General features: G+C 49.5%; 3 protein-coding genes across 5 annotated transcripts; 2 read left to right on the top strand and 1 right to left on the bottom strand.

Moving 5' to 3' along the window:
* The first annotated feature begins 7 nt into the window (after positions 1-7).
* On the top strand, positions 8-6,409 carry LOC146432125 (uncharacterized). 3 transcript variants are annotated; one of them, XM_085071550.1, is made up of 7 exons: positions 8-147; positions 753-2,291; positions 3,537-3,800; positions 4,174-4,224; positions 4,586-4,690; positions 5,216-5,262; positions 5,561-6,409. In XM_085071550.1, exons 2-7 carry the CDS (start codon positions 2,213-2,215, stop codon positions 5,747-5,749), a joined length of 735 nt encoding a protein of 244 aa, XP_084927676.1. In that variant the 5' UTR covers positions 8-147; positions 753-2,212; the 3' UTR covers positions 5,750-6,409. The 3 variants fall into 3 exon arrangements, with proteins under 3 accessions (XP_084927676.1, XP_084927677.1, XP_084927675.1); XM_085071551.1 differs by having other exon boundaries at positions 99-2,291; positions 3,558-3,800; XM_085071549.1 differs by having other exon boundaries at positions 99-2,291.
* Positions 6,410-8,488: 2,079 nt separating this feature from the next.
* Positions 8,489-15,410, bottom strand: CIAPIN1 (cytokine induced apoptosis inhibitor 1). Its single transcript, XM_085071552.1, has 9 exons — positions 15,283-15,410; positions 13,393-13,578; positions 12,948-13,100; positions 12,001-12,077; positions 11,566-11,734; positions 11,286-11,359; positions 10,844-10,959; positions 10,246-10,315; positions 8,489-9,718 (listed from the first exon to the last, which is right to left on the bottom strand). The coding sequence occupies exons 2-9, from the start codon at positions 13,547-13,549 to the stop codon at positions 9,608-9,610; spliced, it is 927 nt and encodes a 308-aa protein (XP_084927678.1). The 5' UTR covers positions 13,550-13,578; positions 15,283-15,410; the 3' UTR covers positions 8,489-9,607.
* COQ9 (coenzyme Q9) lies at positions 15,344-22,186 on the top strand. The gene is made up of 9 exons (XM_085071547.1): positions 15,344-15,427; positions 16,087-16,258; positions 16,847-16,982; positions 17,342-17,484; positions 17,748-17,832; positions 19,009-19,113; positions 20,272-20,427; positions 20,858-20,911; positions 22,076-22,186. The coding sequence occupies exons 1-9, from the start codon at positions 15,370-15,372 to the stop codon at positions 22,109-22,111; spliced, it is 945 nt and encodes a 314-aa protein (XP_084927673.1). The 5' UTR covers positions 15,344-15,369; the 3' UTR covers positions 22,112-22,186.
* Positions 22,187-22,196: the final 10 nt, after the last annotated feature.

Raw genomic sequence — 22,196 nt, 5'->3', positions numbered from 1 at the left:
GCGCCCAGGGAGGTTTCATGCTCCGCATGAGGAACGGCCAATCCTGTGGGGGAAGATGGGTGGAGAGGCGGGGCTTAAGTGACGGACAGAGACAACAGCCAATGGAAGATCAGAACGAGGCGCGTCAGCTCCACGATGAACGCTAAGGTGAGGCGCTCTCGGGGCGTCCCCGTGTCAGGGTCCGAGTGGCGGCGGCCGCCTGACGATGCCGTGCCTCAGGGGGGTCCGGGACACCGCTAGCCTCTGCACGCACGTCCCGCTCGGAGTCACTAGCACCGGGGGTTCTGACGCCGGCTGTGCTGGGCCCAGCTCCGTGAGGGCTCAGGGGTCTCAGAGCAGTGCGCTCCCGAGCCCCGCCAGTTCCACAGTGCTGTGAGGTGCAGGCTGAGGGCAGGACCGCTTTTGGAGACCCTGCGGGGGGCAGAGCATCACGACACCCAAGGAAGAGCCCCTGTAAAGCCACCACGGGCCATCTGAGGACAGCCCTTCTCGTCACACCGCTCCTTATCCTCCCCAGCATGGCACAGGAGGCTCCTCGCTGCCTCCCAGCAGCTGGGAGAAGAAGACCTTGGTGGCACGTTCTGTATTTCCCTCGTTCACTTCACGGGAGTGGGGAGTTCCTGAGGAACTCTGCAACCTCCCTGTTACTTTGGACATTGTGTAGTGCCTGGTGTAGCTGCTGCTGACACAGAACACTGTGTGTTGTTAACAGCAGCATTGTCATTTCCTGCTGTCCTTTCTCCTTGGCACAGAGCACCATGGAATGTTGCTGTGGAGCACAAAGGGCTCTGGTAGGAGAGGTGCTTTGTGGAGTCAGCAGAAGGCTAGACATTAACCTTCAGTTCCACCAGCACCACAGCTGGGAAGGCATTTCCTGCTGAAGAAGATCTTGGCTTCATCAGTGCCAGGAAACGTGAGAACTAGAATAGAAATAAAAAGGAAGTAAACAAGTACACATAATTACGCAGTTATGAAATGAACAGATACGAAGACTTGAATGCAGAGAGAAACTGAATATCAGAAAGAGCATGGGAAGAGATGAAGAGGTCCAGAGGGAAGAGCAAGAGAGACAAAGAACCTCTCACTTGTCATTCTTGTGGATCTTGTACCCTCTTATCAGCAAATATCATGCTGGTGTTGCTGTTTCCTCATATGAGTTGGTTTGCAGATGAGACCTCAGCTTCAGTGAGGAGGTTCCACTGGCTGGTGGAGAAGAGGTCCAATGAATACCCTTTCTTCAAGGAGACACATGGGTGGGCTGTGTGTGCGCAGCATGGTGTGGAGGGTGGTTCCTGTGGAGGCTGATAGAAACTAAAGGGGAGGAAATGGCAGATGGAAGGACGTTTTGCTCTGAACACAAAGAGGAAGAGCAGTGGCAGTCAGTGGGGAGCAGCAGAGATTGCACCCACAGAGGCTGGGGAGACAGAGGGGCCTGCACCTGACTGCTGCCCACGTCCCTTTGGTGGCAGGGGTGACACAAGCTGTGTCTGGCCTGGTGGATGTTCCTGTCCTGGTGTCCCTCACGCCAGAGGTGGCAGGGGAATACAGGAGTTTGCCTGTGGCACCCCATCTCTGCAGGGCAGGAGCTGGAATCTGGATACTCATAGCTGGAGCAGGGCTCTGCAGGGCCTCATACATCCCACAACCAGAACAGTCTGATCAAAACCATGCCCGTGTCAAACCGCAGGTCCCTGGGGGCTGGCAGGGTGTGTGGGTCCCCACCTGAGCTCAGCGAGCACACCCGATCACCAGATGGGTGTGGACATCACCCCACCCCCTGCTGTGACGGCAGCACTGCTTCCTCCAAGGGGTCCATTCCTGGGTGTAAAACAAAACGGACTCGGGTGGTGTGGGGAGGTGGTGCTGTAGGGAACTGGGGAAGTGGCAGGGAGCTACTGGGCTGGGCCCTAGAGTAGTGGGAAATGGTCATCAGCAGCTCCCGGATGCATTACTCTGGTCTCAGGGCCGAGGGTATGTGGTCAGGATGAAACCGGAGGAGGAATCAGAGTAGAGAGGAGATAAGTATTGGGCTGAAGCAAGAGAAGGGGAAGAGAGGGGAAGCCTGTGAGCACAGAGGGAACTGTCTGGCCCAGTGGTGAGGGGGTGAGGTCTCAGCAAGGCTTCAGCTCCCCTTGGCTGAGCAGTGATCCCACGCTGAAGGGAGAGACAGGAGGCTCCTGGCTGATCCCACCAGGCACCCAGCATCGTCACCATGAAGCTGTTGGGAAGCATGGAGCTGTGGCTGGCTGATACCTTTCTGCCCCTGCTGCTCCTCACCTGGCTGCCAGTTGGTGAGTCCCTCAGCGCCCTTGCCGCTGCTCTGAACTCTTCCCTCTTTGCATGTGCCCACAGAAGGTCTGGGAAGTGACTGCTGCTGCTTTTTCCTCTCCTCTTGCAGCATTTAGCCCCTCTTCTGCACCAGCACCTTGCCATGTGCCTTGCAGAGGGGTTCCCCCTGCAGCTGTGTGTGCACAGACTGTGAGCTCTGGGGGCTTTGAACCAGCTTCACCTTCAGCAGCAGGGAGAGAAAACAGGCAGGGGGGAAGGAAACAGAAATGCTTATAAGCCTAATTGACTGCAGAGGGGAGTCAGCTTCACCTGGCAGATGCAGGTATTCCTTAACACAAATCCAACCCTCTATAGGTTTGGCTTTTTTCCCGCAGGACTTGCTTACCAGATTTCAGCCACAGTCGATGTGTTGGTAGGGTTAGATTTTATCTTGCAATGTCTGCCCTAGGCAGGCTTGAGCAGCACCGCCAGGGAGGTAAAGTGGCTTAATATCACCTGAAATGAGGGAAAACAGCAGAATGAAGGTGGTATGGAGATTAAAAATTATCTGGCCCCGCTCATCTTTGCCCATGTGAACAAAGCACACACAGGAACCTACAAATGCAGGGTGGAGAACACAAAGAACATATCCAAGAACAGATGTTCTGAACAGAGCAAGGGTAGTAGGGGACAGAAGTCCACTGACTCCCCTCAGAGTGGAAAGAATGGACTGAAGAGAGGTGAGAGAGGGAGGGCTCAGCTGAGAAGGTGTGAAGTGACTTCAGCTCAGAGGTTCAGGAGTGATTCTGAAGTACTCCAGAGTGAGCATTAGGGATGAAGCCAGAGAGGCTGCAGCGATCTCTTTTGCTGTATTTTCTCTACTTCTCCAGAGCTAACCATTCTCCACTGCCAACCCCTCAGTCCCACCTCATACTCCATGAAATGGTGGAGCCTGAGCCTGTGGCACTTCCTGCTTGGGTGATTGTGTCACAGGAGGAGGAGGTGTCTTCTCCCTGATCCTCACGTTTTCAGTCCTTCCTGAGACACAGACAAGTTTGTGCCGTGCACAGTGTTCAGTGGCACGAGTCAACATGCAACATTTTAGTGTTGAGTACTGAGGAATGGTTAGCAGCCAGATGTGGAAAAAATCATCAGCTGCTGCAGGAAAGGACAGTCACTTCACCATGTCTTTCATGAGTGACACGTGGGACATGACCCTGCAGGATCATATGTATTTCAGCTGTCACTTCTGGTTTTGTTTCCTCCAGGAACAGTCAGTCAGCTGGTAGAGCCAGTCATCACTGTGCAGTTTGAGATTTGTTTGGAGAATCTCACAGTGCAGGTGAAGTGGTATGAACCTGAAAGTCTGCAGGGGAAGAGTCAAACCAACACTGTGGTTCTGGGAGGAAACTGTACAAATCTCACCACCTCCAGCATGTGTACAGCTCACATGGGAATGTGTGTGTGTAGGGTCTTCATCACAAGACCAAACTCGACAGACACTGGAAACAGCACACAAGCAGCAGCTCCCCGTAAGTGGCAGTGGTTCTGTTTCCATGGGGGAGATGAGTGGGCAGAGAAGGGTGCTACATCCAGCATGCCTCTGGTTCTGGTTCTTCCATGCACCATTTCCACTGAAAGCATCCTGAAACCTGGAGGAGCCAACCCAGCACAGTGCCTTTTGGCGGATGCATCCCACCATGGAGCTGCTGGGCCATTGGTTCCTTGGAACAGGACCTGCCATATCATCCAGCTGTAGCACATCAGCCAAATGTTGATGTGGGCGGAGCTCTGGTGGCAAGAGTGGGACAGCCAGGACTGTGGGGTCAAGGTTCCTGCACCAAAGCAGAGAAGTGTGCAGGGACAGACTCTGGACAGTCTCTCACTCATGTTTCTGTCCTTCAGGCTGTGGCTCTGCAAGATCTCAGACAGATGTCACAGGAAAGATCTGGAAAGGTGCGTCCTCACAGTCCTCTGGCTGCAAGAGTGGGGGGGCAGGAGGAGTCCTCAGGGAAAAAGAGCAGTAAAAGGGAAAATATCCAGATGTTTTCCCATGAGTGGGTGGGACCCACTGCTAAATTGGGGTAGGCACCAGTGGATCAGAGGCTGTGATGCTGGGAAGGGGCTCTGATGCTCTGACTAATCACTGGCTGAGTTTGACAGGATTTTGTCAGCACCCCGAAGCTGTGGGTGATTCAGGGTCTAGAAGTCCACGTCTGGGAAGAAACCTGCCCTGCCATGAAGGAGGCAATGGCAGCATGTGTCCCTGCACGGGGGATGGTGGCTCACGAGTGCCTCTGTGATGTTGTGTGTGCAGGACTCAACCTCCTCCTGTGCATCCTCCTTGGCTTAGCGGTTGGGACGCTTCTTTACATGCCAGTCATTGGCTTCCTGCTGTGGCAGTGCAGAAAGAACAGAACAGGTAGGCATTGCTTCCTCAACTGCTGGTCTGGACAAAGCCAGGCCTGGGAGATGTCCATCTTTGACATCCTACTGTTCCTGCTCACTCTGTGTTCCCTTCAGAAATCTGTCCTCCTGAACAAGCTGTCCCAGAGTGGTGAGAAGGTTCACCCCCCGCCTTCCTTCTGGCTAGTTGCTGGTGGGAGCCCAGTTATGGCACAACCTGTGGTGTGATTGAAACAGGTCTTGCATGTCACTACATTTCCAGAAGTGTCCACCTCAGAGCTCTTCTCTAGCCCCTCCAAGGGCTTTTAAGCCCTTTGCCAACCCCTCCAGCCCCTTGGCCATCTTCAGAACCACAGAACTCCAGTGCCTCATCCTCTCCCACAACAAAAGCAGGACCAATGCAGATGTTTGCTTCATTCTTTCATTTTTTTCTTAATTTAAAAATAATTAAGAAAAATTTGGTATTTTTATTAGTTTATAATTAAGAGAAATTATATAAAATATATTTTAACTACTGTTTAAACTACATTTCCTTTTTCAGGAGAGCTCACAAGCGGGGAAGTGGTGGAGGGGAATCAGGTCAGCACGGTAAGCCAGGGAGGGCTTTGCATGTATTTCTTCCTCCTCCCTGTCAAAAAAAGGCACTGGCTGCTGAATACCCACTTAAAGGCTTTCACAGTAAAATCAGCTTTGCTTTCTGAAAACATAGTCCTAAACACTTATTAATTGTTGTTAAATAAGGGCTTATGAGTGTTAGAGTGGGTGGCACTTCTGAGCAAGCTGGGTAATGCTTGGGCAGCACAAAGAATTGTGCCAGTGGAAAAATATTAGCAGAGGAGACACAGAAAGAAAAGCCAAGGCTCTACTCATTGCTCTCTCCCTGCAGGCAGCCCTGGTGACAGGGACTGAGGACCTGACCTATGCCAATTTGAATTTTGAGAAGAAGGGGACAGCACCTGCCTCTTCCAATGTCATTTACACTGAGATCAAGCCATCACAACAGAAGCAGAGTGGTGAGGATGGCAGTGCTGCCAGCACAGAGGTGGATGTCTCCCCCAAGGAAGAGGGCAAATGAAGGAGGGTGAGCAGTTTGTTGTCTGTCTTTCAGGGTCGTCCTCCTCACAAACGAGGTGTTAACTCATACAGGAGTGTAATCTTGGTGACCAAAGCCAGCTAATACCCCAAGTGGCTGCACAACCCTGCTTTATGTTCCCTTGGAAGAACCAGTGTCTCATGTTGAGGACAGGACTCTTGAGCCCATTGTCCCCTAGCCTTCTGCAGCTTCAAGCACTGCCAAGCCTCAGCAACTCTTTTCACTGTCTCCAGTCACTGACAGGCTCCTCTAGCTACTTGCTCTATGGTTCAGGAATTATACTCTACACTCTGTGGCCAACATCATGTCTAGGAAGAGCTTGGTTTTGGACGTGCAAGGTGGCATGGCCATTACAAGATCTGGAACAGTTTTCTGGATTTTCTCTGTAGCAGGCATGTGCTGTGATGTGGGTTGACCTTGCCGTGGTGCACTTACGTGAAACACGAGGGGCAAGGATGGAAAAGCATTGCTTGCTTCCCAGAAGTGCTGCTGCATTGATCTGCTTTGTATTGGGATTGGCTAGGTGATTTGGTGGTGAATACTCTTCTTGTGGGTAGAGCACACTCTTTCGTGCCTCTTTTATTGATACTGTTGTGTTTATTGTCAGTTTTTTCAGTAAAATTCTGATTACCACTTGTGGTCTCTCCTGCTGTTCCCTCTGCTGTTTGAAGGGGATGGGGGAAGAGGGGCAACTTGAGTGGAGTTAATTTTCCTGCTGGGTTTGAAACCAGCACATAGCTCTAATGATTTAGTGTTACAGTCACAACAGATGCTCAGGTTCATAGAAGACACCAAAAAGATAGTGCAGATCTTCTGGGTTATTCTGAGCATACGATCCAACTTGGGCAGATGTCCAACCATTATTTGAATTGGTGTTTGCCCTACATGAGTGTATAAAATCCAGGAGCGTAATCAAAGAAGGGGAAGAAGCTGCTGCTCCATCAGCTCCTCTGCCAGCCATGACATCATCAGCACCTGCATGACCAAGTTCCATTCAATACTCCATCAACATTCCTGCCACCAGTGACATAAACACCTGCACAAGGCTTTACAATGCTAGGGTAACTGTTGGACTCAAACATCTTTTTTCTGACCTAAAAGGATCCCATGATTTTCTATAGCCAGGCTGGGTGGCCCTTGGGCTGAACCAGCACAGCCCTTCTCATGTGTCTATAGCATAAAATTACTGATGTTGTTATTTTCAGGAGAAAAGTTTTTAAAAACCTTCAACTAAGAGGGACAGACTGCTCATAATTCACAAAGAGCTGAGCTGGACACTGGAGTCTTGTATTAACAGCCTTGGTAGCCAGTTATTCTCTGTTGAGGGAAGGGGAGAAGTTTCAGAGGAGGCAAATACAGCTGCAGAGTTCTTCAGAATGCCACTGGTCAAAATAGAAGGCCATGAGGAAAAGGAAAACCACAAAGGGCATGTGCAGAATGACATGCTCACTAAATTGCAAAGAGGCAAAATTGGAAAGCTGAGGTACAAATCGAATTAAGACTAACAAGAGCTGTCAAAGGTTCTGCATTTGCTTAACTGTGTTAAAAAGAAGTGGAAGGAAAAGCATGGCTCATTGCTTCACCAGGAAAGAGTTATTGCTCAATGAAATGGAGAAAGCTGGGATGTTCATAGTGCTGCATTTGCCCAAGGTTAGTGGGAAATCAGGTCTGGGATAGCATTTTTCACAGGAAACAAGGCAAGAAGCTATGAAATAGCCTTGGAGCAGTTACAAGAGTGAGCAAGAGGTGGGGAAAGGCAGCCAGGCCTGCAGCAGGAACAAGCTGAGGCAACCTCTCTAGCACAATCAGGAAGGGTGGAGGCAGCATCTTTGCCCATTGGCTATTTTTAAAAAGGTGAAGCGGCTACAGCCAGAGCTGAGCCTCCATATTTCACTTCTCAAAAAGATGCTATCACAGACAGTTCAGCAAGTGTGGTAAGACAGAGGAATAACAAAAGCAATTCCCTTCTTGCACCAAACACCTGGGAGAGGTGTATGGCGAGGGCCCCTTGTCCCTATGTGCAGTCAAGGCAGGTGGCTGAAACATCCATGATGGGTTTTCCTGCCAGGAGCATGGAGTATGTCCTTGCTGCCCCTCAAGCTCTGCTGACTGTACAAAGGAAGCCTGAGTCACACAGAGAAACAAAAGTAAAAGTGGTGCTTCTCCCAGTTTGGGCAAGAAGAAAGCAGAGTTTGGGTTAAGGGCTGCCTTTATCAAGGACCTCATAGAGATCTGATCTTCTGCTACCAGTGAGGCTGAGAAAAGGCAATAAAATCCCCAAAGGTCATAAGCATGCAGAGACTTTTGCCCATTCCCTTTTACATAATGAGCTTGCTTGGAGGTGGTTTATCACACAACTCCTGTCTGCTTGGGAACTGCTCTTGCTGATGACAGAGGCAGGGACTGGGGAGGAATGAGAGATGGGTCTGGGAAAGCCCTGCTCTGGCAGAAAGGGGATTCAATCCCAGCAATGACAGTCTGGGGCTGTGCAAGTGTGATTCCCAGAGCACCATCTGAGCAGTCAGAAAGGAGTTTTCTTACGTTTTCCTTAACTTTCTGTTCCTTCCAGTGCGTATTGCATATTCAAGTTTTCAGAGGAACAATTTATGGAGAACTCCACGATGCAACCTAACATTTGAACAGTTCAAGAAATCACCGAGAGGCTGAGGAGAAGGATAGACACACTTAGAATGCCACTAATACCAGCCTTAAAACAAAGGCTTTACTATTGGTCACTTTTATTTCAAGAACAGACAGCCTTTCATCCCAGCCCCCTCCATGAGTTTAGTAACTCAGGTAGCACAAAACAAGCAGTCACATCCTGTAGAGCAAGAGCTCCAAACAAAGCAATCCCCACCAAGACACTGGATATGGGCTTTCCTCTTCTCCCTCTCTGGGTGAGAAGCAAGCCCCGCACAAAATGTGAACAGCACCCTCATCCCACACCTGCAGGATGCTACACTAGCAGTAACTACACAAATAAATAGTATCTCATGGAGAGGGAGCAGATGGTGACCACAGATCATCTAGAAATTAAGTTATTGCTATGTTCTTATGTATTTGACACTGCAGGCAACTCACTTCAGTAACCAAGAGAGGTGAGTCTCAGATTGCCCTTGTGTTATCAATCCGTGTTGGACTGAAAGCTGTGGGAAGACAAGACAAATCTTCTTTTATCAGTTCCCTGCCTTAAAGGCAGGAGTTCTTGGTGGGACTGAATCATTGTCATTTTGCTGGAAACAAGTGGGGGTAGGGTTCCAAAACACTTGGAAATTCATCATGCCTGCCAGCCTTTCCCAAGAAGATCATGCACACTGCTATGAGCACATGCTGCTAAGTGTACTCCCTGCTCCTGACTTTGCCACAGAAGCTGCTGAGCAACCTTAACGTGGTAAGGGGCTGCAGGTTCAAATTTCAAATAGAGCAGGAGCCCAGTCACCCCAGAGGCTGAGCCAGAGCTGCTGATTCACCGGGGAAAATCAGGACTAATTAGAGCTGTAGGACATGGGCATGGGAAATGCCACAGGCATACAAGGACAACCTGACATGTGATTGTACTTCCCTCTGCTGGTGGGACATGCTGTGACGGCCAGCGTCCAGGATCAAGTCAGGTCAGCCAAAACAAGGTGTAACATGAAGTCTAATACGTGACTTGCCACCAGAGGATCAGGTAGCCCGAGGCTAATGGCAAGTGGTGAGCTCACAGCAGTGTCAGTGCCCACAGTGTCCCTCCCCACATGGAGTACTGGCTGGAGAGCATGAGTTTGAGAGGATGAGGACTGCAGGAAGAACCTCAGAGTGACGGAAAAGCAGCAGAGTCTTTGGCAGGACACATCTTTGTTAGGCATCGTGCAGCTGGTCCTGTTGCAGGAGAATCTTCTCCCCAGGCTTGAAGGCAGGCATCCCCAGGTAAGGGCAGCTGGCACAGCGGAATGCATCCCCCAGGTAGCACTGGCAAGGGAAAGAAAAGCACTGTCTGTAATCAGGTGCCACTTTCAGGTCTCTTCCCCTGTGATATTGTTTCTCCAGCTCAAGAGATGTCATGCTCCTCAGCATCTATAAGCACAGAAACTGCTTCCCTTCTACCCTGTTCTCAACACACCTGGTTAGTGTGGATACCAGAACTGTGCAAGCACTGGGCTCACACAGAAATGAGTCTCCACCACACCTGGTGTGCCCAGGCTAGTGCAGCCCCCTGAGCTCCCACAAGGGAATTCTCCCTAAGCAGATCTCTGGTTAGCCGGTGAGCAGGTAGAGAAAGGCTCACTGCTCACTGAGTCCCCCAGGGGGTCAGGATAGATGGCATGTGCTGGTACAGAGCACATGGGCACAGGGCAAAGGCTGCAGCTCTGCAGAAGCTGCACAGGCAGTGTGTGGAAGCAGTGTTCCAGCTCAGGCAGCAGTCACTAGGGAACACAATTCTTACACAGAGATCATATACTGCAAACCATAGTATAGAGACAAAAATTACTAATTACATTTCCACAGGCAGATTTGGGCTGTGAGCTCTTCTTCTCCTGTTCCAGTTCTTCAGCCAGGCCACATGTGCTGCAGATAAACAAAGAAGTCACCTGCATCTTTCTCCTTAAAGGTCATGAGTCATCAACACTTGTGCCAGCCCTTTTCACATGCAACAGCCCTCCTCTGCTCTGTCACACACAGCTGACTCTGGGGCTCATGCTTCTCACTTTGTTCTTCAACACCACAGTTGTATAACAAGTGTTGAAACACTCCTCAAGTTTAAACTGAGTGGGAAATGACACTACAGCACTTGCTACATCTGCTGTTTCTCCATGGAATGTGAGAAACCAGGGTTTTAGGCAAGCTGCACAAGCTATTTAGCCACCTTCAAGATGGTTGTTGATAATATACACCATCATGATAATCTGTAGCAGCCACAGGTCAATTCTCATTGTATTTGGATTTACATTCCCATAATTAAGATGAGAAAGGATATTAAATATTTACGCTCTGAAAAACAGCAAATTGCCTACAATCTTTTTTACATCCCTCCAACTCTAAAGAGTTTAATGATGCAGTTGAAAGGTTCACCAATACATGAAGTCCAGCACTGACCAGTTCTTGCAGGCTTTCTTTTTGCCCATTTCTTTGCAGGATGGAGCTCTGAGGGATGATGGATCTGGCTTTTTCAAATCCTCTGAATCCAAAAGCTCATCAGAGTCCAAAAGATCCTGAAAACACACCAAGGGAGACAACACGAAGGAAATGGACTTCTCAGTAGGGAATGACACTGCTGAGTTATGTTCAAAGAAATGCTGCTATCTGCACCAGCACTGAAGTGCTGCAGCTGTGCCCTCAAATTCCTGTCTCCTGTCTGCCCCCACCACACCAGTGAGCTCTCCAGCCCCCATGGAGCAAATGAGATGTCTTGCCTTAGGGAGGCTTTTCTACCTCTGAAGCTGTAAAGCTCCCCCAGAGGCATGACTGGAAGTATTTAGAATAGGAAAGAATGGGGAGAGAGAAGGAACAACAAAGCCTCACCAAGAAAACCACTTACCATCTCTTCATCATTCATATCATTGGCAGAGAGTGTCCACAGCTTCGCAGCAGCTGGGTCCACAGAGGGCTTTCCTGTAGCCAAAACAAAGGAAGAAATAGCAGTTAATCCACCCTTAGCCCCATCTACTCCCAACAAATAGAGTTCAAGCAACTTTGGAGAGCCCTACTTCATCGTTTTTTACTGTAGCAATCCATACGTGGGAACTGTCTCCCTGTTCATAGTGATGCCTGTCACTGAGAGCCAGGAAATCAGATATTCACCAAGCACCACTCCTTACCTGAAGAGCCAGGTGTCTTGGCAAAGGAAAGTTTGAGCTGACTTGAGGATCCCACTTCAAAATTGGGCTTCCTGCCTTCTATCTGAATAATGAGAAGGTCATTGCCTTGGTAACCCAGATGTTCTGTGACAGACTGGGCCTCCTCTGGGGTCAGTGCTTCCTTTTGCAGCTGCAAAGTAAGATTTTAGGTTAAAACAGAACCCACTCATGCAGAACCCCTTCTTTTATCACCCAGCCCAGCATTCCAGTGAACAGATAATCAGTATTTTTAATCCTAAAAAAACCACTTTAGCTACACTGACAGTAGCTAAAGTTTGTGCCAGGCAGTGGCCATGTACATTTACTGCAAACCAGGGTAGCTAAAAACCTCATCACCCAGCAAATCCCCAGGTGCCTGCCTGAGGCCATTTCTGGAAATGGCAAACACATCCCTACCTCCTTCACTTCCACCAACCCAGAGAGAGTCAGAGTTGTGAGGAGTTTGGCTGCCGTCTTGATTTTGCCATTGTTTCCTGCAAGACACAAAAGCAGAGAATAGGAGTAGGCAAGAATAAGAAAATAGTTCACTGAGAAACCTGGAAGAGCAAGAACTTTAGAGGGAAGTACTTGAGCCAAACTTCTGCTCTAAAATTGGGCCCTTTCTAGTTGACAGAAGGAACAAACCAGAAAAAGCATCAGCAGCTTGTTCATTAAAATAAGAGTCTGGAATCACAGAACCATTCTAGCTCCAAATATGTTCTATATATGCCAAAACTTTTCTCAACCCAATCAACACCCATCGAAAAAATATTAAAAAAAACCACCTCAAAACCCAAACAAACTCCCTCCCAAACATTTTTACCAATTAAAGTGAACTACTCATGAAGTTTTCAAAACATGGGCTCCTAAATGAACACACTACATTGAGAAATCATATTGTGTTCAGCTTCTCGTGGCTTGTTCAGCTGTCCCATGGCTGGTTCTGGCTTTTCTCTTAAAACTCAGTCTGAACAATTCTAACCTTTTCTGGACAACTATTTCTCAACTGGCTTCTAGGGCAATCTCTTCAGCATCTGTCACCTGTTTTTAAAATCACTTAGGAAGCTCCTCAGAAACACAACATCTGCAATTACTTAACATTGCATCCTGAGGAGAAAACAGCAATCACTGAAGCATTTCAATGTAGTTTAGGAATGAGCCTATCCAGCATTTTTGATAGAAGCAGCCTGACTGTGAATATCTCTGAGGGATACCAGCTTAAGCACAGGATAAAAACCTCATGATTTGGGTTAGTGTGTCAGGAGAATGAAAATCCTGAACGTCAATTGGGGTTCCTGTCCTTTCTATTTCAGCCTAATCCTCAGGAGAACTTCTATGTTGCCATGGAAGCAAGATTCTCTTACCTGATTCTGTAACCACTGGTTCCTTCAGGAGAACACGGCCCCCTGGCTTAAGTATCCGAGCTACTTCTGCCAGGAGCTGCACACTGTGCTGTGCTGTACTGCCTGGTACCATGCCAGAGAGGATTACGTCAAAACTGGATTCCCTGTGAGCCGCTGGGAGGAAAGAGGAAGATGGTACAGTTTTACACACATACACATATAGCTTAAAACACCAGTTCCAGCTCCCTCATCCCTCATGCTTGATTACAGCAGTAACTGATTAAAGACACCAATCAGAGAAGCACAGCCATGGTGCATCACTTCCCTCACTGTACTGCCCACGGTAAGAGTCAGCAGCAGTCATTGTTCTCAGTGCTGACTCCCAAAGTAGGATGGTGCCATCTCACACAGCAGCAGAACCCTCTCCCTTTTAATGAAAACTTTAAAAAATTAAGTTTGTTCTTACACTGAGGCAGCTGGTTAACATTTTCCACAGAGACACGATTATCAGTTCCCACCAGCGCCTGGACTTTATCCACCAACTCCTTCAGTGCTTCGACAGGTGAGGAGCTGTCCCAAACGATGGCCACACGCTGGCCTGGAGTGACTCCGTATTCCCCCATTTCAGCAGCAGCAGAAAACCTGGCAGTGGCTGGGAGAGGAAAAGAGCAGGAGAGAGAGAGAGGAAGGGTAAGTGCTGAGCACGGCACGATCCTCTGCAGAGTGTGACTTAACCGGTTGAGTTGTTTTAATGAATGGGATAATCTTCTGGAGGCAGGCAGCAGGAAGTTCCCACAAGCTGAGCGTTAGCAGGACATGAAGAAAGAGCTACACTTAAGGGCAAAATTCAGTTTCTCTTCAGTTAAAGAAACCAACAAAAAACTTACCTGCTTTCCTTAAAAATCCTAGTAAGACAAACACAGGATTTCTGGATTTCCTGAGCAGTGACAGCTATTTGACATTAAACACTGCTTTGTCTCTCCTACTCCAAACAGGACCTAGCAGAGCTTGCTTACACAGTACATGAGAAGGAAAAAGTAACTTTGAGCATTCCCAGCATTCCAGAGTGAGGCTCTTCCCACCGTTATGACTGGTGGCACTGGGTGAGCAAATTACAGGGAGGGAGGAATGGAACAGAATGTGAAGTGACAGTTTTGAGAAAGCTGTCCCCACTACCATTTTATATGAGACTGCATTACTTGTGGAGCAATAATATCCCATCATCACCTGTTCCCGTAGCAGCACCAGCACCTTTAAAGGTGACCATTAAAAAGTCACCTTTCCCAAGAAGAAGGCCAAAAATCTCAAAAGATACCTAAGCTGCTAGGCTAAGGCGGGAAAGATAAACCCGAAGTCACACCTTCCCCTCCGAACAGCAGGCTGTGACCTTTCAAGATCAGTCAGAGCCCAAATTGCATCAACAGCAACACCACCTTCAGGGCCCTGAGACGCGGGAGGAGGCCGAGGGCTGGATCCCGTGTGGTGTGAGCAGGGCTCTTATCTCCATGTCACACACACTTAACAGTCCCTGAGGAACAGCGCAAGGAAGGGGGATAAACAATACTGAAACTTCCTCTTCGGTAGATTAGAAACCTGCTGTGTTGGAATGGGATGATCGTGACTGTCCCTTCCAACGCAAACCATTCCTGGCTTCTGTAGCACGTCAGGGCTGTAAACTGCAGCGTCCTGACGCAGCACTGCCAGCTCCCAGCGGCCGGGAATGCTCCAGCCTCCAGCGGCCGGGAATGCTCCAGCCTCCAGCGGCCGGGAATGGTGCAGCTTCCACAGGCCGGGAATGCTGCAGCTTCCAGCGGCCGGGAATGCTGCAGCTTCCACAGGCCGGGAATCCTCCAGCTTCCACAGGCCGGGAATCCTCCAGCTTCCAGCGGCCGGGAATCCTCCAGCTCCCATCGGCCGGGAATGCTGCAGCTTCCACAGGCCGGGAATCCTCCAGTTTCCACAGGCCGGGAATCCTCCAGCTCCCATCGGCCGGGAATGCTGCAGCTTCCAGCGGCCGGGAATGCTGCAGCTTCCAGCGGCCGGGAATGCTGCAGCTTCCACAGGCCGGGAATCCTCCAGCTCCCAGCGGCCGGGACGCGGGGCAAGGCTGCGGGCCCTACAGCAGGTGCGCATTTTAAGCACGTGGAGAAGGGGCAAAATAAACCTCTCGGTTACCGAGCAGGGACGTGTTAGAGGGAGCAAGGGCATGATACATCAGAGAATTTCGCGAAGGAATTACACACACACACACAGAGCCCCCTCCCACCGCTTCAGACGAGGTCTCATAAAAAGATATTTAAGGGAAAGAAAGGAGGAGCGCCAGCCCCGTCCCCGTCCCACGCCGCTCCCCGCTCACCTCCCGTCGCTCGGCCCGCTCGGCTCCGCTGCCCGTCCCGGTCTGACGCCGTCACCGCGACGTCATCGCGCTCTGCCCGCTTCCAAGATGGCGGCGGCGGGCGGGCTGCGGCGCGCGGGCTGGCGGCTGTGGCGGGGCCGCGCGGGTGAGGGGCGGGGGGGGCGCGGAGAAGGAGGGGGGGGTGTGCCCGTGCGCGCCCCCGTGCGCGGCCCCGTGCGCGCGCCCCGGGCGGCGGGGAGGCGGGGCGGGGCGGGGCAAGGTGAGGTGAAGGGCGCGAGGGGTGTGAGGGAAGCGGCGCCCGGCGGGTGGGTTTGGAGGAGGGGGTGCACGGTGGTGGTTTGCTTTAAAAACGTGGGCCGTGCGACCCGATTTGTTTAAAAAAAAAAACAAACCCCAAACCTCAGCAGTTAAATTAAAAGTTCCCCCCAGAGTGTCATTGAGTAGTCACTCGGCGATTAGCGTGTTGTGTCTGTCAGGGTTATTCAGCTCCCGAATTATTCAGCGCGTTCCCCCTAACTCCTCAATCAGGGCCGAAATGGGGACAGGCCACGTTCGGGTGCCTGGTCTCCAGTCCAAGACTGGCAGACTACTTGCAATGTGTGCCATTTACACTGTTCTTTCCCTCACGAAACATTTTTGCTTTGTTCACATAGACATGAGCTCGGCTGAGGGTGGAACTTACCAGAAGCGCAAAAAAAGACACTGCAAATTTCTGTTCTCTTCAGCTGTGCTCACCACAACTCTCCGCCTTAATTTTCTGTGCTGGTTTTGGAAGGAGATGCTGACTCTTGGTTTCCCTTGCAGTGGTCAGGTGCCAGCACTATCCACCACTCCGTGCTCTCCAGGCCTCGGCTGTGCTGAGGAGAGTCTCCGATGAGCACAAGAAGGAGCCATTCACATCTTCCTCTCAGCAGCACTTTGATTCACCTCCAGCTGGTCACCAGCCTGAACAGGAACCTCAGGGCCCTCGCTCCAGGTAACTCAGCAGCTCTTTCTAGCACTGTCCTGCCGACAGAGGGATCAAAGGGCTTTTGCTCTCCTGAAACTTGGAGACAATGAGATCCAGAGTTAAGGAGCCCCAGGCTTCAGCAGCTGGACAGCTGGTTTTTTGTGACACAAACCTCAGTGATCTCCTATCACTGTGGAGATAGGACGGGATTTGCTTTCAAGAGAGAGCCTCTCTTGTCTGCAAAGCGCAAGCCTTTGCCTCTGGATTTTTGTGTAAATCTAAAGTATGGACAATATGTTGTCCATATGCTTATAGGAATAAAGCCTGTGTTGGAAAAGGTTATGGTATAGTTATCTGTAAAGGAGGGGGAATCTGGGGCTCATTGGTCTCCATGTAGCCATCTACAATGAGCCCTCCTTCCCTTATTTTTCCTTCTCTCACAGCAAAGGTTAATTAAGAATATTTTTCTGGACAGGGAAGGATTTTACTGGAGGAGGCCAGATTTATACTAAGCAGGTCTCAAAATGTGCCTGGTGTCAGTGAGTGAGTGGCAGAGTCCAGGGTTCTGATGTTTGGTGGTGACATTCCCCTCACTGTAACAATACCTTCTCATAGTTACACTGGCCAGGGCGGCCAGGAGTCTGAGGACTATGAGAGCGAGGAGCAGCTGCAGCATCGAATCCTCACAGCGGCGCTGGAGTTTGTGCCTGAGCATGGCTGGACTGCAGAGGCCATTGCAGAGGGAGCCAAGGTATGTGGGGAGAGAAGCAACAAACCAGTTGAAAACTGGATGGAGCTGAAGTGCAGAGACAGCCAGGCCTGCATGCTTCCCCCACATACTCTTGGGCGATGCACACTAGTCAGCAAATGCTACTGGGCAGGAATGAAACCCAGCTGCTACAGGATAACCCCTTCAGAGTCAGACTAAGGCACAATGTAGAGTTGTGAATCCTAAAGAGAAGAAAACATATACAGGAAGTGCTTTTTAACGCAGCGTTGCTTTGTTTAAATTCACATAATGTTTTTCACAAAATAAATACAACTTTTTTCTAACTGGATCCTGCTTAGCAGTGTCTGACCTTGTCTGTGCTTCTCCCTTCTTCCCTGCAGACCCTGGGCCTCTCTGTTGCTGCAGCAGGGATGTTTCACAGTGATGGCAGTGAACTGATCCTGCACTTTGTGTCTGAGTGCAACGCCAAGCTGTCTGAGCTGCTAGAGAAGGAGCTAAAACTAGTGCAGTTGGGTGAAACAGAGTGAGTATTGGGTATGAATAAATGTCTTCCTTGGCAGATTTTGGGAACTGGGTAGACAGGGGGGCCACCTGGGACATAGATACTTGTAATTCAAAGTGTAGTTTACCCAAATGAAACTGTGTTCCCAGATGCAGACTAGGACCAAAGGCATGAAGGATATATAATACTTTGCTTATCTTTTGCTGAGCCAGGTGGAGATTGATCTTTCAAGACAGAAATTGAGTTTAACTTGGATGTTCTTCCTAATTTTTTTCCTTACCCAGAAAGAAGCCTATAGATGCATTCCTGAGAGATGCTGTGGAAGCCAGACTGAGGATGCTGATTCCATATATTGAGAAATGGCCCCAGGTATAAAAGTAATATCAACATTGTCTCTTTTGCGTGTGTGTATTTTAAACACCCTGTGACTTTCAACATAGTCTCTCCACCAGATTAGCTCAAGGTTGTAAATTAAACCCTGGCTGGTTTCAAATGATTAGTAGCCTTCAAGAGGAGAGCAACCTTGGAAGGAGGCATTTAAAGGTGACCTTAGAGCAACTATTTCTCGCAGTTCTGGAAAGGCAAAGCTCTCTTTGTTGTTCACTCCACCCATCTGGCATCCCCAGGGGATAACCTGTGTCTCTGCCCAGTCCTATTTGCAGAGTCACTTCAAGTCAGGCTCCGTGCAGCATTGTTGTGGCTGCACCAGGATCACCTGACACCTGGAAATGCAGAACTGCTTTGCTGCAAGAAACTGCCCTTCTAGTGTGGGACTAACAAACCCTTGGCAACCTGAGGGTAGAGCTGTGAACTGAGAGGGCTCCATGCTTCTAAATTCAGATTTAACTCTCAGGCCATTCTTCCCAGGGTGGGCAGGGAATTGAGTTGTGGCCACAGCGACAAGAAAAATATTCCTAATCTTGGGCTGCAAGGATTGCTGCGGGGTTAGCCTCTGTCCAGAACCACTGCTGGCCTCTCGGCAGCTGAATCCATCCCTCTGTGCAAAGAGAGAGAGTGCAGGCTTCATGTTCTTGTTCCAGATTAGCATAACTTGCCTTGTGAAGGAGGTGGGTGTTTTGTGACTCTCCTGGCATTGTGTGATTACAAAGGCTGCAGGATCCCAGTAGGGCTATTATGGCTGGCGCTGTTCTGCCCTTGGTTGCCGCTCTGAGTTCAAAGTCAAATTCAGAGAAATTCGAGATGTGACTCCCTGCCCACAGGGACACAGCACAGGGTGAGTCAGCTCAGCCTCTGATGTTTCCATGCCAGAGAGGCAGCTCAGGAGAGAGAACACAGGGGTGGTTGAACTGAGCTGGGATCTTTTGTCTCCAGTATGGGCTGAGGCCTGAACTTGTCAGCCACACTGTGTGTTCCCCGCACATCCTGTTGCTTGAAAAAACTGCAAAGAGCTGGGAGGATTTGTCACTGGGAGCTGGAGGCAAGTCAGCAGCAGGGAAAAAATAACAGAGCAGAGCACTGTTGGTCTGCCTTAGTATTACAAACTTCTCTCTTCAACTCATATTTCTGTGTGTGTTTCATTTGCAGGCCCTGAGTGTCCTGTTGCTCCCACGAAATATCCCTTCCAGCCTCAACCTCCTCACCAGCATGATCGATGATATCTTGCACTATGCTGGGGACCAGTCCACAGATGTGAGTCCTTGTGCTTCAGGGACAGGCTGGTTCTACCCCTCACCACTTCAGCAAAATCATGGGTTCAAGTAGGAGTGGAGCCACATCCCTCTGCAAACAGCCCATTTGCGGAGTGAGGAAAACATTTCAGAGACACCCAAGGGTCCTTATAAACTACAGTCTAATTTCTAAAGAGACTTAAGAGCCACTGAGACTAAATGCAAATTAGTGCCAATGGGATTAGTGCAAATTAAAAAGACCTACTTTCCTAGGCTCTTAAGTGCTATTCTTTTTCCTTTTTGAAGACACAGACAAAGTTGTTGAGATTTTGAGACTGAGAAGTTGATCCAGTTTTCAGTGAGAGAGCAGTAGGTTTCTTTCACCAGTAGCAGCATTTACAGACTTGAAAACCTTTAAAGAACCTGCCTAAAAATACCAGTAGCTTATTAAAGCTTTCATCTTTCTGGCAGGAAATAAAAGAAAATTATAACCTTAATTACAGCAATTAATAAATTACTTTAATTCTTATAGATGTAGGGAGAGATGGAAAAAGCTAAATGAACAATTTTAACAAACTACTTTAATAAGCTTCTTTTATCTGTGTATAAAAGAGAAGCTACTGCAGTGAAAAATAAATAACATGGCAGAAAAATTAAAGGAATAAACCAGAAGACAACTGAAAGAACACGATTGCTTCAGGAACTGAAAGTGCCTTATGGTTTATGAAAGTCAAATCAACGTGTTGGAGCCAGTGTCTGCACTGAACTGTTCCTAAAGCCTCACTGATGCAGGGATTAGGAGAGGTTCCAAAGTAGGTGTTTTGTTCGCACTTTCTGGCTGGTTACATGAGTTTTCTGGGGAAGCTGTAGTGTGAGCTTGCTCCCTCTTTTTCAGTAAAGGGGTTTAAAGTCACTTGCAGCAGATCCCTCTTCCCAACACCAGGAGCCAGGCAGAGTATTCTCATGCCTCAAAGACCCCTGCAGGTGGGTTTTTAGGAGCAGGAAGAGAACAGAAATAGTTTTGTCTGAGACCCTGAGAGATCCAGCTGCAAATGGCAACTTCCCCTATATGGGGAAAGAATGTGCTGTGGATGTGTGATTTTCCCTTGCTGTTCTCTGATAGCTGCACTCTTGTGCATTCAAATCACAGCTTTGTCTGTCTCCTCTCATGCCCCTGCAGTTTAACTGGTACACTCGCCGGGCTGTTCTCACTGGCATCTACAACACCACTGAGCTGGTGATGATGCAGGACTCGTCCCCTGACTTCGAGGATACTTGGCGCTTCCTGGAAAACAGAGTAGCTGACGCCATGACCATGAGCAATACAGCCACTCAGGTAACGTTAGGGACAAGTGGGCATGCAGCAAATCCCTTCTCCCCAAGGATATGTGTGGGCACGCCTGGCTTTTCCATCATGCAGATCCCACATCTGTTGAGAGACCCCCGTGTTGCTGTCAGTTCAAAATCAATAAACGATTATGTGGTTTTGTGTAAAATAACAGATAGGTGCCCTGTTTGTCAGACTGTCAAACTGTCCCAGTTTGCCAGACTGTCAAACTGTCCCAGTTTGCCAGACTGTCCTGTTAGGGACCCAGGATCCCAGGAAACCCCTGCCACGTGTCCTATCTGTGGCTGCCACTTGTCTGCAGTGCTGTCAGCACCTTTCTGTAGCACATGTATATTCCTTGTGTATTCCATCTCTGTGTTTGGGGGCCACAAGTGCAACTGCAGAAAGTAAAAGGTCATGTTCTCCCTGTGTCTCCCAGGTACAATCCACTGGAGAAGCTGTTGTCCAGGGCCTGATGGGAGCTGCAGTTACTGTAAGTAATGCTGAAACCAGCAGGGCTGTGAGAGCAGAATTGCTTCTGTCCTCTTCCAAGCTGAAAGTCAGCATGTGTTTTCCTCCCAAATCTAGAGGACAACATGGAAAAACAATTGTCTCTCATAACTTAGATTTATTTAAAGGTGATTTTCTGGTTAGCTTGGGGTTAGTTCACTGTTTTGTGGTGAAAGAACTTGTAATGGAGCATAAAGAAATTAAGTCTGAAGCTGCAGGGTGAGTTTAAGGCATGAGAGACAGGTGATGAGAATAAATACAACTGTTCTCCATTGCTTGTCACAAGATCTCTCCCTCTGCCAGGCCCTGGGCTGGAAATCTTGACAGAGGGTCAGTGGCCCCATGGACACTTGGGAGGTGGCACCTATCCCTGAGCCACAGCAGGGTCACTTCCTCAAGCTGTTTCATTTGACCTCAGTGTCCTTCCAAGAATTCATTCACTTCTTGGTAGTGTCCTGGACTGCTTTGTGTCCATGCAGAGGGAACTGCACTTCCTCTGGGATACAAAATAACCCTTTGTGTATCCAAGAGTGGCTTTTGAAGGGCTTCAGGGCCTCACTGTGATTCTATTTTTGGACAACTCCCGTTGCATTTAGCAACAAAGTGATTTCCTTGTTATGAGGAATACGTTTTCCTTATATCAGGACAAGACAATGTTTGGTTTGCCGATGTTTGGTCTGTCCCTGCAGCAGATCCACTGTACAGATAAACGGGAGGAACTGGGTGGGTTCTGAAGGGGGGTGGGTTGTAGTCAGATGTCTTTTGGACAGAATCATTCCAATAACTGTTAGGGGAATGCATTCCGAACCTCCCACGTCCAGGGTGTCCCAAGGGTAGCACTGTCAGGTGTGCTGAGTGTGCTCCTTTACAGAACTGCTGAGTTCTGCAGGTCTCTGCAGAATGGACGAGCCAGATGAATGCCCCAAAGCACAAATTTACTGTCGGGGTCGGTGTGGCCGCAGAAATAAACTCACGCTGAAACCTACTGACCGGGAGAGCAGGTTCCGGTCAGACGGGTGGCCGGAGCTGGGTCCAGTTTGATCCCAGACCACAGTGATACCTTCGACCCCGCGTTTCTTCTCGCAGCACGCGGGCCTCCCCTCGGCACCTGCTCCGGCACTAAACCCCGTTCTCCCTGTGCCCACAGATCAAGAACCTGGCGGGGCTGAACCAGCGCCGGTGAGGCGGCAGCGGCGGCGAGCACCGGAGGGGCCGCGCTCGGCCCTTCCCCGGCACCAATAAAGTCGTACTCAGCCTGGCACGGACTC

This window comes from Lichenostomus cassidix, chromosome 11 (genome assembly GCF_008360975.1).
Source record: "Lichenostomus cassidix isolate B80296 chromosome 11, HeHo_3.0, whole genome shotgun sequence".
In the NCBI taxonomy this organism is placed as follows: Eukaryota; Metazoa; Chordata; class Aves; order Passeriformes; family Meliphagidae; genus Lichenostomus; species Lichenostomus cassidix.
Note: the sequence above shows the minus strand (reverse complement) of the source record. Positions and strands in the feature narration are given on the sequence as shown.

Coding starts and splice junctions, on each gene's coding strand:
- LOC146432125 (XM_085071550.1), top strand. CDS start 2,213: ATGAAGCTGTTGGGAAGCATGGAGCTGTGGCTGGCTGATACCTTTCTG. Junction 2,292..3,536: donor CCTCACCTGGCTGCCAGTTG/GTGAGTCCCTCA, acceptor TGTTTCCTCCAG/GAACAGTCAGTCAGCTGGTA. Junction 4,691..5,215: donor GTGCAGAAAGAACAGAACAG/GTAGGCATTGCT, acceptor TTCCTTTTTCAG/GAGAGCTCACAAGCGGGGAA.
- CIAPIN1 (XM_085071552.1), bottom strand. CDS start 13,549: ATGGGGGAATACGGAGTCACTCCAGGCCAGCGTGTGGCCATCGTTTGG. Junction 11,735..12,000: donor GGTTGGTGGAAGTGAAGGAG/GTAGGGATGTGT, acceptor CTTACTTTGCAG/CTGCAAAAGGAAGCACTGAC. Junction 10,960..11,285: donor ATATGAATGATGAAGAGATG/GTAAGTGGTTTT, acceptor GTGTGTTTTCAG/GATCTTTTGGACTCTGATGA.
- COQ9 (XM_085071547.1), top strand. CDS start 15,370: ATGGCGGCGGCGGGCGGGCTGCGGCGCGCGGGCTGGCGGCTGTGGCGG. Junction 15,428..16,086: donor GCTGTGGCGGGGCCGCGCGG/GTGAGGGGCGGG, acceptor TTTCCCTTGCAG/TGGTCAGGTGCCAGCACTAT. Junction 20,912..22,075: donor TGATGGGAGCTGCAGTTACT/GTAAGTAATGCT, acceptor CTGTGCCCACAG/ATCAAGAACCTGGCGGGGCT.